Genomic DNA, 18,008 nt, shown 5'->3' on the forward strand with positions numbered 1-18,008 from the left:
TACATTGTTGGGGAGGGGGCTGAGCTTCCATTTAGGCTTTTTGGAGGGTTTTATGTAGCTCTTCTGCGAAGGCAGGAATTAGAAACTTTCCTTCTGTGAACTCTCTTATGCTAACATCTTAGGATCTAGGCCTTTGTGCTGTGTGTTTGCTGTTATGGAGCAAATAAATTATAGGAACTGGTAGGAAATGGATTTTTTTTTCAATCAGTAGGAAATTACCACTTTTTCCCAACCCCAAAAGGCAACATAACCCTGGGAAGATAGCGCAGTAACAATTTTATGGAGCATGAGCTCAGGGGTTCTTTCTGTAATAGTCTATTTTTAAAAAGCGTTTTGTGTTGGTTTGGTAAATAGGCATGGCTTGCATATGGCAATGGCTAAAATCTGTCCTCTTTAATCTTGTATTATCTCTGCTTTAGCATGCAAGCATATCAAACTTCTTCATTGATATAGTTGCATCTGGGCTTTTCCACACTCTTAACATGCAGCAAAAACAAGGTTTGCAACCATCTGTATACTTGGCAAAGTGCTGCAGCCAAGTTTGCTTCTCTGAGGGAAGCATGTGTTTTGTTTCATTCACAGGCTGCGTTTTGAGATGTATACTTAAACCTTAAGGTGTACCCTTTAGAATTGCAATGTGTGAACAATTTAATTATATGGTGGGGATTTGAGTGGCATCTAGGGCTTGCCGATCGAAAGGTCGGCGGTTCGAATCCCTGCGGCGGGGTGCGCTCCCGCTGCTCGGTCCCAGCGCCTGCCAACCTAGCAGTTCGAAAGCACCTCCGGGTGCAAGTAGATAAATAGGGACCGCTTACCAGCGGGAAGGTAAACGGCGTTTCCGTGTGCGGCTCTGGCTCGCCAGAGCAGCGATGTCACGCTGGCCACGTGACCCGGAAGTGTCTCCGGACAGCGCTGGCCCCTGGCCTCTTAAGTGAGATGGGCGCACAACCCCAGAGTCTGTCAAGACTGGCCCGTACGGGCAGGGGTACCTTTACCTTTACCTTTAAGCTCAGTGTGATTTCAGAGGAGGGAACAAGGATTAACTGTGAGTCAGGACTAAACTGGATCAGACCCCTTGGCTGTTCCACAGCCTTATGGCAAGTAAGGGAAGATCTGGCCCACAGATCCTTTCTAACCAGCCCTTAGAAAGAACATTTCACAAGCCTCATTCCCCCTTCCCAGCTCTTCTTCACTATAATGCCTGCCATCATTTTGTTCGATTGGCATCAAAAGGGTTCAGGAACCATCAGAATGTATGCTTCCCCATATCCTCAAATGCTTGCTAAGGTCTTCATTTAAAACTGTGCACTTTAGAGTAGTGGTTTTAAAGGCTTCTATCCCTTGCTATTCCCAGTGAAAAAAGTGGCTGTTAAGAAGAAAGGCTCTGTCAGACCTCACTCCAAGTTCCTGCTTGCCTTGAAGCCATGGGCCCAAATGCTTTTTTTGCCCCTCAACTTTCTTGATAGGTTCTTGAAGCCGCACCCCCCCCTCTTTTTACTGCTGTTTGCTGTTTCCCAGTAACTGAGCAGCTGGGGTTGGGTGGCAACGCAAGAAAAGGAAGTTTGGAGTCAATGAAATTTGGATTTTGAGTGGCTAACCTGCTCGTTTGTTTAAATCAGGACCGGAAGCTTTCCCAGGTTCCAGGACAAATGTACCTTATGTTTTTCTTCTGATGCTCCCTCCACAGGAGGAATGGACAGGTCAGGACGGCCCTTGCTGATTGTGGTGCCTCAGCCTCTTCGGGATGAGCTGCCACCAGGACAAACGGAGCTAGTCAATACCATGAGATACCTGTACTCCCTTCTCAGGTAAACTTTTACCTCAAGATGCAGCTCCTCCCAAGGTGACCCAGCAGGAGATAAAGTGTGTTGGCTTGAGTAAACAGCTGTGCTAACAAAGATGTAAATAGTCTTGGAGTGAGGCTGATTGTCAGGATTTCTTTCCAAAGAAAAATAAAATAAATTCATCAAGAATGGTTGAAAATTCAGTAAATTCTCCTCAGCATCGTCATAAAATAGCAAGCTAACAGAAACCGCTTTGGAAAGCCATTAACAGTCAAATTGGCTTAAATTTGTAACTTAAAGCTGCTTTGACACATGATGCTAAAAAGTGCCTTTGAGGCACTGTTTGCGCCAAGTGTGAGTGTTTTCATGAGCTAGTGTGGCATCATGGTTAAGGGCATGAGCAGTGAGCTGGAAAAAAACCCCTCAGTTCATATCTTACCATGAATTCATTTCATGGCTTTAAGCCAGGGATGGGGAACCTGTGGCCTTCCTGTTGCTCTTTGACTCCTGACTCCCGTCAGCCCCAGCTTGCATTCAGAGGACCTCGGGTTCCCCATCCCTGCTTTAAATAAGCCACTAGATCCCACCGCCCTCTCCTCATCTGTGGAGATAATAATGCAGGCCTACCTAATAAGGGCCAGTAAACTGTGCTGATATAATGTATGTGGAGCACTCTGAACACCATGATGTTAATTAGTACCATTCAGTGCACAGTTGCTGTCAGTTCTCTACTTCTTAATTTGGAATTGTTAACAACAAAGAATTTCCTCCTGTGCCTTGTGTGTACTAATGATAGTACACAGAAATATATATATATATACACAGAAATTTCTTCAGTTTTCTCATCAGTACAACTGTGGCCTAGAGTGGGGTTATTGTGAGGATAATATAAGCCTTATGCTTCCATGAAGCCCTTTACAAGTGAAATATGCTGACCAGCTTTTGTACACTGACTTTTTTCCCCCTTGATGACTTTGCAGCTCCATTTCTCCCTTTTCTCTCCACAATTGTTCCAGGCAAGAGCTGAAGGCCCGTGGGTTGACACTATTGTTGGACCTGAGCCAGGTGGATGACTGGGCCCTCCAGGCCCCTGTGCTGCTGCCGGCCATTAGGACATTCCAGGTATCTTCCTGACTCAACTGTAGGAGCTCTGTATCTGTGTCCTCGTGTTTTCTGCTCCTGTTCTCAGTAGACAGGCTGTGGGTTTTACTGATGCAACAATAATTTATTATGGCAATATCTTCAGAATGTAAAGGGGAGGGGGAGGAGAAGGTGCTCACTGTCACAGCCTTCCATATTTAGGATAGGTATGTATAATGGCATAATAACAGTAATGATCATGGCGATGATTATGATTACATAATGAAAAGTGATCACCAACTCTTCTGCCCTGGACATCAAAATGGTACAGTGGTACCTCAGGTTACATACGCTTCAGGTTACAGACTCCGCTAACCCAGAAATATTGCTTCAGGTTAAGAACTTTGCTTCAGGATGAGAACAGAAATTATGCTCCGGCGGTGCGGCAGCAGCAGGAGGCCCCATTAGCTAAAGTGGTGCTTCAGGTTAAGAACAGTTTCAGGTTAAGAACGGACCTCCGGAACGAATTAGGTACTTAACCCGAGGTACCACTGTACTGGATTAAAACAACAACAAAGCTTTCCACCCTTTTGAGAATATATTAATTTATTAATTAAATTTCTATCCCACCCAGAGGAGGGATGGGGTAGCAATACGGTAAAGCTTTGGCTTTTCCATTTCGTTGTCTGAGAGCCACTACTAAGAAGCCCTTTCTGTGACCCCTTGTTCCCTCTTGCATACCACAGAACATTGCAGCTCTTGTGGCTATGCCCTATGTCCAAGGCCCCCTCCTCTTCCCCAATCCACAACTTTTTCTCCCTCTGCCTGTATCTCAGAACCACCTCCCATCTTTTCTTCCTACTCTATGAAAGCCTTATGCAAATACGCCTCCATAAAGCAAAATCCTTTATCTTTTTAGGAGAGTTCTCCAGCCCCCATCCGTCAGCTGCTGGTGATATTGCCACCTGATGACCGTTTTGTACCCCATGAAGAGGAGCTGGCTTTGGAACCTGCTGCGGTAAGTTCTCCTATTTATTATTATTTATATACCACTTTTTCCTCCAAGGTGCTCAAGGCAGTGTACATAGCCCCCTCTCTCCCCATTTTACCATCACAACAACCCTGTATGCTGAGAGACTGTGACTGGCCCAAGGTCACCCAGTGAACTTCATGGCTAAGGGGGAAAGGTCACTTATTGACTGCATTTCTGAATCACCTTTCTTCCCAAGGGATCTCAGTGCAATGCACAATAAAAAAGTACTTCCAATAAATAAAGCATAACAGATAGCCAAATATGATTTAAAAATATCAGAACCATTAAAACACAAAAAACCTTACCTGTAGTTGTTAGGTATTGACGCAACTTTACTCGTTTTGTAAAAGCCTAGCAGAAGCATCTTCGGCTAGTGCCTCAATGTATAAAGGAAGGAGGGAAAATGTACCGCCAAATGGAGAGCATTCTAGTGTTGGGGTGTCACCACAGAGAAGGCCCTGTTGCATGCCCCTGTACCAGGAATGCACATGGGAACAATGAGTAGAGCCTCATCTTGAAGAACAAGTTGGCTATTATTGGATTTTAATCCAGGCCTCCTAAGCCCCAGCCATCACTCTATATGCAGAATAAAAGTAGTAGAATATAAACATGACAAAATACTGCAGAGAGAACACTAAAAGAGACAACATAATTTGTACTTTGTCGTACATAACTGTACTTCCAAGATGTGTGTGTGTGTGTGTGTGTGTGTCTCCATATATATGTGTGTGTGTGTGTGTGTGTGTGTGTGATAATTATAAATAGCTAAGGACTGCCCCTCTCTTCTCTAATGTTAGTTTGGGCCTAACTTGAACCTAGGGTTCACGAGTGGAGCAGAAGATGGGTGGTGAAGGGACTGGGGTTAGGCACTGATGCAAGGAGGCAGGATTGCCTCTGACCTAATAGACTCCTTTCCCCACAGGAGGTCAGAGTTCTCTCTCTTCCTGAACTGCCACATTATGTGGCTTTGGACCAGCTGACTCCGACACTAGGAGGGACCCTGAACTACTCAGCGCGCAAATGGGTTGAGGAACACCAGGTAAGAGAGATTAACAAGGAAATGGACCTTGTGCGCTTCTGCACATGGTTCATTCATGGAACCAAGGCAGCCTCCCCGCAGCCCTGCACAGAATCCCCCTGCCTTTCCTTCCTAGTGGTATACGGTTAATGTCATAGGCGCCGGCTCCCTGGGTGCCGCATCACCCACAAAACTTCCCATGAAGGAGCTGGGCGCCCACAAATTTCGGCGTCGTGTCCACAGGTAGCCTTTTCCTTACTGGCTTTCAATATATCCTTGAACCTTCTCACCCCACTCCAGCTGCATCCAGACTCTGTGTTAACTTGGGTCTCGTGTGGGCCCACAGACCACTAACCACAAATGACAACGGGCCACTGTGACTCCTCCTTCTCTCACAAGGCATTTTCTCTGGGTGACCTTCATGTATATTCCAGCTCGGCACTTCTGTGGTACTTATCTTCCTCTGCCCCACCTCTTCTCTCTGCACAGGCTCTTGAGCAACTGCAGTCACTCTGTCGTAGTGTCCTACAGGCTGTGTGCGAGGCCAGTGCCCACCTTGAAGCAGTGGGAACAGCATCAAGTCAAGAGGTAAACTCATGTGGTGGTTCTCCAGAGACTATGAGGGTGCAGGAACATAGCAAGTAATTGGTTTGTTTTTGTGATGTGTGATACTTCTGTTTATGGACTTGTACGTTTCTCTGGTTCACTTGTGGTTCTATAGTTGTTACGACTTACAGTCTTAAATAAGACACGGACATGTCTGCTCAGAAGTAAGCCCAATTGAGTACAGTGGGGCTTTCTCTCAGGTAAGTGTGCATAGAAATGCAAACTTACCTACTGTGAAAGCATCAGCATAACCATTCCACTGGGGACACTAAGATGGGACTGAACTTTGGTTCAGTTGGCCTCAGGCCTGTATGAAATTCATGTATTCTGCATTAGTCCTAGAAAGAATCGTATAGCGTGGAGAAACTCCAGCTTGGCATGCTAAAAAAGACTGGAATCTTTTTGCAGATACTCCCTTGTGTACTGCTACAGTAATAAGGGTGAAAAAATTAAGACAGTGACTAAATAAACCTACATCTCGGTTGTACCACTTCAGAGTGCAGGCTGCTTAGTTTTCTGTGGAGGGTTGGGGTAACTGACCAAGTTTTCTAGTGGTCAGGAAGTGAGGTTTCACCACTTTGTGTATCTCTTTGCTCTTCCCTTTGATGAGCAGCGGCTGTAAAAATTATTCAAAGTAAGATGAATATCAACAAATTTGCTTGATTATTTGGCCATTGTAGAAACCAGGGTTTTTGCTGCAGTATTTGGGTTACTGAGGATCTGATTGCCCCCCCCCCATTTTTAAAGCACAGAATGTGCATGACTTTAGTGATTTATTCCCTTGTACAGTCAAACCTCAGTTGTCGAACGCAATCCGTTCTGGAAGCCCGTTTGGCTTCCAAAATGTTTGACAACTGAGGCGTGGCTTCCGATTGGTTGCAGGAGCTTCCTGCACTTAGTGGAGCTGCGTCGGATGTCGGGTTCCGAAAAACGTTTGAAAACCAGAACATTTACTTCCAGGTTTTCTGCATTTGGAAGCCGAAACATTCCAAAATGGAGGTGTTCGGGATCCGAGGTTTGACTGTATCTCTAACTGCTCCGTAAACAAATCAGCATGAATGCTCAATAAAGATTGGATACAATCTAACCTCTGTATTAGCTTGGTGCAAACATATCAGGATGAATTCTGAATAAACATGCTGGGTGGAGGAATCGGGACTGGTTGTGTTGCTGTGCTGTTTTGTTCTATGCTATTATTATGCAGTTATTATGATAGTCATGTCAGCGCTGGTATGCAGCATTACCACGTTGCCATAGTTTCTTTTCTGTCATTGAAGTCAGAATTCCCATTCCACTATCCCCCAACCCATTCCTTTTGCCTTGTCCTAACTGCTAGGATCTCACCCCTGTAGGAACTGTCGGCCCAGATCACCTTGCACCAAGAGACCATGCAGAAGCTCCTCTCAGAGCCGCGCCTGCTGGAACTCCAGCGCCGTGGGGGGGCCTTGCTGGCACGGCTGCCCCCCCTGGGGCCCTGCAGGTGAGGATCAGGGCTGCAGGGCATCATAGCAGAAAGTTCCCTTTGTCCCCTGTTCCCATTTGTTCTGTAGCAGAGTTATGTAAAATAACAACAGCACTTGTGGATAGCTTTTAAAGCTATTGTATAATACACTTCACTGCTGTTCAATTAACCTTCCTGCGTGTTGGAGTAATCCTGCAGTTATGTGCTTATGTATCTGGAGGGGATGCTTAATTGGTGTGTGAATGGGTGGCAGGGAAGGTAGCTTAGCAGCTTGATTTCCATTGTGTGTGTGTGTGTGTAATCAATATTGTGTGATCTGCACCAGCAAGACCAGCAAGACATAGCTGATTTCCCATTGTAAGCATGAAGTTGTTCTTGACTCTCTCTCTAACTTTATGTCATGCTGCGCAATGGCATCTGTTTTGCACTATGACACCCCACCCTCCATGGCAGCCATTTTGTGACTGGTGCCCCCCAGCACTCCCTCAACATTTGAAATGTGGCCACTGGGTCAAAACCAGCCCCTGATATATGTAATGTGTAGCTTGTTCCTAAGATCCCTGAAACACAAGGTGGGGGTGGGAAGGCAGCAACATTTTAGCTGATCTGGAGCAGTAAAAAGACTTGCAGCAGTATGCAGCCATTGGCCTGTGAGGGCTAATTCCTGTCCCTCTCCGCCCAGGGAGAATGTCCCTTGTGAAGAATTTTCAACAGATTTTTATCCAAACTTTCCTCAAACCCTCTTTTTGTACACGTTGGCATCTTCCATTGAAGTAGACAGAACCTGCTGTTACATAAAGCAAAATAGCTGAGTGGGAGGGGATTGTTCCCCAGAATGGCTGTAATTGGGTCACGTTCAGTTCGGCCTTCACTGGCGTTAACCTGGCCCACGCCAGTTTCTTCCTTCCTTGCTTCATGCAGCAGCTTCATACCGCAAGGCTCAGAGTAACTGTGTGTATCCTTTCCCCCTGTAGTACAGAGGCTGTGACTGCTACCAGGCTCTACCAAGAGGTGGATGAGGCCCTTCATGGCCTGGTCCAACTCAGCAACCGGCGCCTGGAGGTGCTGCAACAAGAACGGGAAAATGCACAGGTAATTCCTAAAGTCCCTCATTATGTGTTTGTGGGGAAAGCTGCAGCCTTCAGGGCTTTGGCAGAGCTGGTATCAGCGAAGAGAAGTTTCCCTTCTTTTTCTTAGTGTTTGGCAATTGAGCTGAAGGAGCCTTAAAGACATCACTGGGACTACAACTCCTGATATCCCTAACCATTGGCCAAGTTGGGCCTTACCTCTGAAGCTCATTCTTACTGTTCCTAGAACTGAACTATAAAAATCAAGCTGGAGGAATTCTGCAGAGGATGTTCGGGAGAGATGCTAGGCCTAAAAACTTTTTTTTTTAAAAAAAGGACAATGCACCTACAAACAGTCACATCTGAAGCATGAATCTTGATCCTGCTGGGAATTGTTGAAAGGGATGAGAGGAGCTTCACAGATCATTGTTTTATAGGGCTCAGTTTTCCTCAGGCAGGTGATGGAAGAAGGGGATAAATGCAGGCACCATGTCTGAAGGGGCTCTGAGGAGGCATTATGGCGAAAGAAATGCAAGGGTTGCAGAAACAGGATAGGTATACAAACTGTGGTAGTGGTAGAGGTGTGGCGAGACTATAGAGATGCTGTGATGATAAAATCTCATGTTCAGAATGTAGCACCCTGCTTGTGGTTAACGCTTAGCTGGAATGAAATATTCAACGCAGCAATAGAGAAATTAAAATAATAATTTATTTGTCAGACAAATAAATATGAGGCACAGTGGTATATGGTTACCAAGCTCTGGCCTGGCCTCCTGCCATTCTGGCCAGCACTTATATTTCCTTAATCCAGCCCCCTTGCTCCTCCTGTGGCTGCCTCTGTCCAATCAGCCTGGTTGAAATTCCTATTGGCTGTTTGCTAGAACCAATCACAAAAGATACACCCATTTCCTTTTGCCCTTTTATGGGAAATAAAAGCTATATTTATAATTGGCAAACAAGTAGCCATTAACCTCTACAAGGCACCTTAATTACCAAATCACCTTTGCCCCCTTAATTCTAAAATAGAGCAGATGGCTAAAACAGATGGTGGCTAATTCTATTTTAAACAGGTATCAAAGATCTTTTGTACGCATCATCAATGAAAGATCTCCTTCATTGGAGGTTCCTTTAAACAAAAACCTGACAACCATCTGTCTAGAGTGCTCTGATGGTGCTTTCTTGGTTGGCAAGGGGGGGCTAGGCTGGTGGCTGATGGCCCCTGTGATCTCTTCCAACTATATGAAATAAGAATCTAGCATAAGGATTTAACATTTCTTAGCTTCTAATTCCTTTGCATAATTACATTTAAGCCAATATATTTTTAATACATAATATATAATTTTTTATAAGCAAAGACGTTTTCAAAGTAAGAAAAAACTTAAAAACACTTTCTTTCCCTATTTCCATTAGCTCTTGCCCTTAGGAAAATGTGGCTCAAGTCTCTAATGGGAGGCACAATAATTCTTACTATTTACCAACTTAATTGTAGCTTAATTGTACTCTGCAACATGCAAGGTCAGTGACCTCGCTCAGCCTTTTATGACCGCAATAAACCAGAGGGCCTCTCTGGCCAAGAGGATGAACATCTGCCAAAATCCTAGCCAGCCTAGTTCCTGCCTGGCATGAATCATTTGTGAATTTGAACTCATTTTTAAGATACAACCTTGATCAAAAAATACAAGCTTGATAAAAATGCAGGCTTATGATTAGATGCCTCAAGAATTTCACCTCTCCTTTTGCAGAAGCTAAAGACTTTGGGCCTTTAAATTGGCAACCAGGGCCAGCTCTAGAGGGTGGCAGGATTGACCAACTGATAGTATTTCCACTTTGCACAGATCCAAGAAGATCAGATGCAGCTGGAGAGAGTTCTGAGTTTGTTTGCCCTGCCACCTCCACATTTTGCAGGTGCAGAATGGGACTGCAATGCTCAGGAGCTCTCAAAGATCTTAAATTACAGTGGAATTTGTACACTGGCGATATAAGAAACAGTGAGGTCAACAGAGAGCAGCCTTCTGGGATTGGCCAAGCTTTTGCTACTTTTCTCTCTCTCCTGCTTCTACACAGGTTCAGGAACAAGCTCTGGAAAACAAGGCCCATCTTGAATCTACTGGCAACTGTGTAGAAGAGAAAAGGGAAGCAAAGAGGCCTGTTGAAGGGTTGGCTGAGGGGGCATCACTGGAGAGGACACTGCTGCAGAGCCCCAAGTCCCCAGGGAGGATGCAGCTCATGCCAGAAGCTGGCTGTGCCCCACGGCCCCGGGCCTGCAGCATCAGTGCCTCCTCCTCACCCAAGCATGGCTGGGGCCTGGGGTCCAGATTTGGCTCCTCTTGCAGCCTGACCTCCCTCTTCCAGCCGCACCCCAGCCCCAAGGCCTCGCCTTGCTGTTCTCCCACTCGAAGCGGCGTCCTGGAGAGTGGCAAGAAGAGACAGGGCCTTCCCAGCAGCCCCAAATCATCTCTGTCCCCCGTCTCCCAGCTGGCTTTGCGGGCCTTGAGTGACCCTGGCCGCCCCAGCGTGCACATCCGCGGCCTGGAGGTGAGCAGCCGTGAGCTGGCAGATAGGAGCTGTTCTCCCCGTGAGCATGTGCTGCTGAGCCGTAGCGGGACCCACGTTGCAGAAGCACCTTGGGGGGCCACGCCTCGCACGGAAAGAAGGCGCTGCCTTGGGTGAGTAGCGGATGGGTACATGCGGGAGGTTTTCCATCCACAGTCTTTGTGTTACCCCAGGGGTATGATTGAGGCTGAGAAGATAGTATTCTGAACCTGTCAAACTTAGATTTGCAACCAGGCCCAGCTCAAGAAAATCTAAATTGCACCCCCCTTTTTCCTGTGAATTAATGTGAGGTATGGTCAAGCTTTTCTTTGTAAGTGTATTAAAATGTACAGAGAAGCTGCTTGTGTTCTAGGCCTCATGTGTCTGCGGTTTGATATGCCATCTCCCTCTGTGACACCCAAATCTTCTCCCCAGGAAGGCTAGCCTGATGCCATCATTATATATCTTTAGGTGCCAGGCAAAAGCTTTTCTCTTTAACCAGGCCTTTGGTCTCCATCTTTCTGTGGCCTCTTAGGAGTGGGTGGGGTGTTTTTAATGCATTTTAATGTATTATTTTAATGGGTTTTTTTAAAAAATGTATCTATGTGGATGTTAGTTTGTTTGTTTTGGTTGTAAGTTGCTTTGAGTTGCCTTTGGCAAAGAAAAAGCGACTAATAAATTTAATAAAATAACAACAACAACACTAGCCAAGCTGCTAGCACTATATCACCAGCTGTATTGCACCACCAACACCCCACAAACATTGTTCACTTCACAGGACCCACTTACTCTATATTGTTCAGGGAGGGCCGAGTGGCTTGGTACTGGTATTGCGTTTTATTTTATGTGCATGTTTGTATATGTAGAAATATGTGTGTGTACTTTTTATCACTTTTATCACTTTTTAGCACAGAGTGTTTGCTAAATAACTGGCGCGTGTATGATCACATACTTCTTATTTATCAAAGACTCTAGTGGTGGAGGTAAAAATGATAAAAAGCATACAATGGATAAGATCCTTTTAACTCAATCCTAGTACAGTGGTACCTCAGGTTAAGTACTTAATTCGTTCCGGAGGTCTGTACTTAACCTGAAACTGTTCTTAACCTGAAACACCACTTTAGCTAATGGGGCCTCCTACTGCTGCCGTGCCACCGGAGCCCAATTTCTGTTCTCATCCTGAAGCAAAGTTCTTAACCTGAAGCACTATTTCTGGGTTAGCGGAGTCTGTAACCTGAGGTACCACTGTAGACATGGGCCTTGTATCAGAGCCATGGGGAGGGGTGTGTGATTCTTTTCCAACCTCCCCCTTTCTCCTCAGGGTCCAACAGCAACTTCTGGCTGAGCTGCTGGAGTGTGAGCGGGAGTATTTGACCGCCCTTGCCCAGCCCATCTCTCTGTCCCAAGAACCTGGGGGACAGGCCTGGCCGGCCGAACTGAGGTGCTTGGGCAGTGCTCTCCGGACCCTGCGGGACCAGTTGCTGGCTTTCCATACCAGCTACTTCTTTGGCGAGTTGGAGGGGTGCATGAACCACCCGTCACGTGCTGGGGGCTGCTTCCTGCGACATGTGAGTGCCCCTCCACAACTAATATCATTTTGTTCTTGCACACTGGTGTTGTTCCCTTGCAGAAAAATCCTTCTTCCCTTTGTGCCTGCTGCAGAAGGTCTGCTTCTTTTGATGAATGAAAACAACCTTAAAAGCCAAACTAGCTCTGCTCCTGTTTTTTTTACCATTCTGGCACATAGGAATGTAGCAGCTGAAGCCTTTCCTGGCACAGAGATAAAATGATGGGGAATTTAATTGCCCAATTAATGCCTATTGGACCTCTGTTGAAAGAAGCAAGAACAGGGCCAGTGGAAAAGAAGGAGAGATAACAATCCTGTCCTTTGAGCTCGCCTCTGGGGCATATTTTCCCATTAAAGGAAATGGGGGTGGGTTGGAGAAGAGAAGGAATAATCCCCCTCACATGAGCTAGATTTCACATTGTTTCATTGCAGCAGCCTAATGTCTGGCCTCCTGCTCAGTTGGAATGAATGAGGGATCTCTCTCTCTCTCTCTCTCTCTCTCTCTCTCTCTCTCTCTCTCTTCTTCTTCTTCTTCTTCTTCTTCTTCTGTAGGGAGAGAAGTTTCAACTTTATGCCACGTATGCCAAAGAGCACCACAAGTTCCAGGCTGCCCTGGCTTTGCTTCGAACTACCAGCAAGGTAAGATCTGTGGCCGCAGGGGACCGAGTTTTAACTCTGACCTTTGTGTGGGTGGGTTGCTGATAGAATAGCTTTAGATTCTTTCGACCCACTTATTGGAAATCCTTCCATGGCACTAATCTTTAGTGGGAGTTTGATGTTCAACTAGTCAGCCATCTGATTTGTGAGGAGCTTGGCCTCTGTATGTGGCTGTTTTGAAAACTTTGTGCACCTTTCAGTCTCTCTCTGACTCTGGGTGAGACCGTTTTCAAGACTGGAGTTAGATGCAGGTCAGAGTAAAGAGACAGAGTCAGCTGTCAGTGAATTTAACTCTTTGTTCAAGGAAATTGCATACAACTCAGCAACACTTCCCCGCAGGTCTTGCCCCTATAGAGCAGTTGCCAGGACTGAAGGTCCCAGTGTTCCACCCCCTCCTAGGGCTCCTCCTCTCCCAGATGTTTCCCAAGCAGTCTCAAAATGTGTCTGCGCACCTCTGGTCTCTGTTGTGCCCTCATCATTATCCTGCAAGTTTTTGGAGACCAGTGGGGAGGGAAGTTTGTCACAGCCAGAGAGGGAGACTCCTGGGATGCTTCAGCCTTGGAGTCTGAACTGCTCCCTGTCACAGGTTCCTCCTGTTCACTAAACCCTGTTGCCCCTTCAGCATCGCGCCTCTTTTCCCAAGCTTCCCCCTCTGACCTCTCCTCAGCGTCCCACCACCGGTTCCCAGGCTTTGAGCCTTCCTCCTCTGGGATATCCCCTGAGGGCTCCCTGCCTGGTGCCTCCCACCACCCCTCATCATCCAGGAGTCCAGGGTATTGTGGCAGGTGGGTGAAGGAAGGGCAAGAGATTGAGTGCCTTGAGTTCCATCACTTCTGCAGAAGATCTTGTTGCCCTGCTTCCAGCTCAGCTGCCTTTTCTCTCCCCTTCCTCCATGCAGAAGAGCCCGGCAGAGCTGCGTGAGGATGGGCAAACGGCACACACGTTGCGTGTGCCCCTGGAGCAGCTGGAGCGGTACCGGCGCTTCCTGGGTGAGCTGCTGCGCGAATGTGAGCTGGAGCGGGGGCCTGGCCGCCAAGCCCTACAGGAGGCCCAGCAGCTGCTGGAGGCCCAGGAGCAGCGAGGCAGGGACCTGCTGGCCGCAGAGCAGATCCGGGGCTGCGAGGTGAGCGCATGGGCGCTCCCCTGGCATGCAGCGCTGCATCCTCCCTGCTGCTTCCCTGTGCATGCGCTGCTCCCTCCCCTACTGCCTGTCCCTCACTCAAACCAGGTATCCCCTTCTTCTGGTGCTTGCCCATGGCCAGGTTTTGCCCTTGCTGCACTCTGGGATCTCTGTGCAGGACACTGAGTGGGAACACACACGAGGAAACTGGACAAGTGACACTTTTGACCACTTCTGCGATTGGGGCGGTTGGGGGGAGGGAGAGACCTCAGCCAGATGACTCTGATCAGCCCTCCTGCTTCCTTGCAGATGAAACTATCGGAACAAGGGCCACTGCTGCAGCGTGGCGAGCTCACCGTGGTGTGTGGGCGTCGTAAGTGCCAGCGGCATGTCTTCCTCTTTGAACGGCTGCTGCTCTTCACCAAGTGCAAAGGACCCGAGGGCGGCTACGTCTGCAAACAGGCCTTGCAGGTGCGCAAGCGTGTCTACAATGGAGAGCTCCTTTCCTTGAGTCGTGAGCTTCGTGGTTTGGGAAGGAGGGCACTGACACACAAGACAGGCTCCTGCGGCATAAATGGATGGAATAATGGTTATTTGGAATGGAATTGCTGGACCTGTTTGGTGGAATATACATCCCCACCCTTGATTTGCATAGGGCACAAAGCGGGAAGGAACTGCCAGTGCAACAATGAATGGGATTAAAATTCAAGAAAGCTGAATTTAGCAAAGACAGGTGTTTGGCATTACATAATACACCAAGAACAAGCCTGGATTATTAACCATGGTTTGTCTGAAGCAAGACAAGCCAGAAGCTTGGGTTCAGACAACATGCTAAGCCTAACCATTGCTTAGCTCACAGCAGTGCAGCAGGACTAGAGGAGGAGCACAGCAGTAGCTGTTTCCCTTCTGGGAAATACGCTGCTATTATTATTATTATGCTATTATTATTATTACTACTACTTTATTTATATGCCACCCATCTGACTAGGTTGCCCCAATCATTGTGGGCAGCTTCCAACAAATTATAAAACCACAGTAAAACATCATTAAAAGCTTCCCTATACTGGGCTGCTTTTGGATGTTTTCTAAAAGTCAGATAGTTGATTATTTCCTTGACATCTGACAGGAGGGCATTCCACAGGGCGGGCACAACTGCCCTCTGTATTCAGAAAGTCACAGTTTGGCTTAATGTTATCTCTGAACCAGGTCAGTCTTGAACATAGACTTCCTACTTCTTGTTGCAGGTGGCCATGTCCTAAGTTTTCATTATCCTCTCTTTTTCTTCCACAGACAGCATCCATGGGGCTGACAGAGAGTGTGGGGCCTAGTGGGCTGCGCTTTGAACTATGGTTTGGACGTGGACCAGGCCGACAGGCCTACACATTGCAGGCAGCCTCTGCTGAAGTCAAGCATCAATGGACAAATGTTATAGCCCAACTGCTATGGAGACAGGGTATGTGGCTACCTAAGAGATGGTCCCAGCAGGATGAGAATTGTACCAGGGCAATGTTTGTGCAGATAGTTACTTCACTTTAACAAGCTCTTAATCTTCTTCCTCACTTTCTTCCTCTTTCAGTGAAAATAGTTAAAGAGCCAAGAGCACAGACTGCTCTCCAAAGAGGAATGGTTATTTATTTTATTATGAAATGTTGTCTGCCTTCCTATAGTTAGAATGATTAGAGTAGCTTACAATAAAAAAGGGTTAAAACACAGAGAGAATAATACATTCTCAACATCTAAATAAGCTAAATGCAAGAAATGTAGCAATATAGCACAAAATAAAACAGTCCAGCAAGAATTAACAGCACTAGACATCTGGGGAAATAAAAAGGTCTCTGCATGCTGCCAGAATGACACTGGCATGAGCAGCAGAAAAGCTTCTCTAGGGTGGGAATTTCAGTACCAAGGATGCCACCACTGAAAAAGCCCTTTCCCTGACAGCCACTTGCTGTGCCTCAGATGGCAGGGGAGCCCTTAGAAGAGTCTCTGGTGGAGATCTCGGTGTACAGATGGACACATGTAGACAGATGGTCTTGTGGGCACTTCAGTTAATATTCCTGAGCAAACTAGGGAGAAGTGGAGAAGGGTCCTGCCCAGGTATCAGAGTAGGGCCTGCCCCACTCCTCTGAGGTGCTTCTCTCATTTACTGTAATGAAGATCTGTTTTCAGTATGAAAAGGAAAGAAAGGATCATTGATGGCTGGTGGATTGTGCCACTAATTCCCTGGGCTGGTTATCAGGCGGCAGACACGTGGGTGTGGGCAGGCTGAGATTCATGGGGCAGTGCCCCACTTGCGATAATGAGCCAGCCTCCGCTGGAAGAAAACTCAGTATCAACACATAACCTCACTGAGCACTATCCTCTCTTTGTGGAGAAAAAAAATGGAAAATGAACTCATGTGCATAATATGTGTGTGAATAGTATGAAAGCAGGGCATAGCTCTTTGAATATTCCATGCTATACCTAATGCTTACCATAGAGAAAGGCCAGAAAGATTATTCTGTTTGGTGAGATGGGAGAATGCCAAGGGTACTGATAGCACTTGGAGCAGTTTTTAAGAATAATGCCTTGGATGTTTTTTTTCTCCCTCTCTTCAGCTGCCCATCCATCTGTCTCGATGAGCATATCCTCCTGCCCTGCCCAGCGCCTAACCCCTCTCGGCCTTAGTCCTGGGGCCCCTCCCGGGCTGTCGTTACCCGGCCACTTTGAGGAAGAGGAATGGGACCTGGATGTCAAGCCCATCCCAAGGGGTGAGTGCACACTGCTGTTCTCCCTGCCTTCTTACTGAGTGTTGCTGCTCAAATTTGCACTCACCCCTACCTTTCTCTGCTGCTCCCCTTAGCCGAGACCTCTGAGTCCGATGGACCCTCCCCAAGCCACCAAGAGCTACCTAGGCAAGGAAGAGGATCGTTGCCCGGCAGCAGCACTGCTTTGGGGCACCCCCAGTCGGTGAGTGTACACAACACCCAACGGCTCTTTGATGAGGGTGTCTGTTGTCATGGGTCCATTTATACAATTGAGAGAATCACGTGGTAAAGCCCTTCTTGGAGTGCACTGGTTCAGGCTTCCAGCAGGGAAAGAGCCGCATGTTCAAATGGTTCCCCTTATCCAGACAAAATGAGCACACTCAGGAAGAGTTCAGCCCCATTTATGCTAACTTCCTATAGAAATAAGGTATCCACATCCTAGGCTCATTACTCTCCCCCCCCCCCAAACACCCACACATTTTTATCACTTGATCCTGCCGATTGTATAAATAGGCACTAAGTTTGGGAAGAGCACCAGTGGGGCTCTACCAAATCTCTCCTTGCTGTGAAAAGGGTCAGGGGCATGCTGTTCTGGGTTAGGTGCTGGTAACCCAGTGGCTGTGTGCGCCTGGGCAGAAGTCTGGTGTGCTTTTGTGTGTGTGATAGTGCAATCCTCCTGTCCCACCCTTGCCCCCCTCCCTTCCCCACCAGGATTCACCACGCCATCCCTGATGGCTTTCATATGTTTTCTTTATTTGCCAGAGCTCTGGCGTTGCCGACGAACCAGTGACCCCACTCTGAGGCCATGGCGGCCAGGTACAGAGCCCCTGCCAAACTTCTCTGCCTTTGTGCAACCCCCTCCCACCTCTTTACCTAACTACTGTCACCTTTTCCCCAAAGTGCAGCACATGGCACTCCCCCATGTCTTTCTCTGAGCCTTTATTTCCAGGCACACTACTTGCTCAAGTTCACTCCATCCGTTACATGTATGACTGTACTGTCCAGGTTTATCTGTGTTTCACCATCCTGCAGCTTCTCTTTGTCTTGTGTGCTGTTCTCACTGGCTATCCAGTTGTCTTAATGCTACTACAGTTGTTTTAAATTAATCTAATCCCTACAGAGCAGGCATAATTTAATGGCTAACAGTGTGAACTGGCAAGTCACTGATTTAAACTTTGCCTCAAGCATGGATTTACTGGGTGACTGCCATTTATCAGCCTCATCCCCCTACCTGTGAGAATTGGGGGAAATAATATTGACCTACCTTGCAGGGTTGTTGTAATAAACCTGGAGATAATCTAGCTGAAGTGCTTTAAATACTTAAAAAATCAAGCT

General features: G+C 47.1%; 1 protein-coding gene across 3 annotated transcripts in view; it reads left to right on the forward strand.

Annotated features, from left to right (window-relative positions):
* Window positions 1-18,008, forward strand: part of ARHGEF40 (Rho guanine nucleotide exchange factor 40) — a 40,258-nt gene that overhangs the window by 18,692 nt on the left and 3,558 nt on the right. Inside the window, exons 4-19 of one of the 3 annotated variants that reach the window (XM_079950652.1) lie at window positions 1,688-1,808; window positions 2,801-2,906; window positions 3,784-3,882; window positions 4,820-4,936; window positions 5,405-5,503; window positions 6,874-7,001; window positions 7,958-8,075; window positions 10,115-10,716; window positions 11,904-12,150; window positions 12,702-12,788; window positions 13,705-13,929; window positions 14,236-14,397; window positions 15,217-15,379; window positions 16,524-16,676; window positions 16,769-16,875; window positions 17,436-17,489. In XM_079950652.1, the coding sequence (XP_079806778.1) occupies window positions 1,688-1,808; window positions 2,801-2,906; window positions 3,784-3,882; window positions 4,820-4,936; window positions 5,405-5,503; window positions 6,874-7,001; window positions 7,958-8,075; window positions 10,115-10,716; window positions 11,904-12,150; window positions 12,702-12,788; window positions 13,705-13,929; window positions 14,236-14,397; window positions 15,217-15,379; window positions 16,524-16,676; window positions 16,769-16,875; window positions 17,436-17,474 (2,573 nt within the window). In that variant the 3' untranslated portion in view covers window positions 17,475-17,489. Of the gene's footprint in view, window positions 1-1,687; window positions 1,809-2,800; window positions 2,907-3,783; window positions 3,883-4,819; window positions 4,937-5,404; window positions 5,504-6,873; window positions 7,002-7,957; window positions 8,076-10,114; window positions 10,717-11,903; window positions 12,151-12,701; window positions 12,789-13,704; window positions 13,930-14,235; window positions 14,398-15,216; window positions 15,380-16,523; window positions 16,677-16,768; window positions 16,876-17,435; window positions 17,490-18,008 lie in introns of those variants that run through there. The other 2 variants (XM_079950651.1, XR_013832712.1) reach the window with 2 other exon arrangements.

This window comes from Podarcis cretensis (genome assembly GCF_951804945.1).
Source record: "Podarcis cretensis genome assembly, chromosome: 13".
NCBI classification, from domain to species: domain Eukaryota; kingdom Metazoa; phylum Chordata; class Lepidosauria; order Squamata; family Lacertidae; genus Podarcis; species Podarcis cretensis.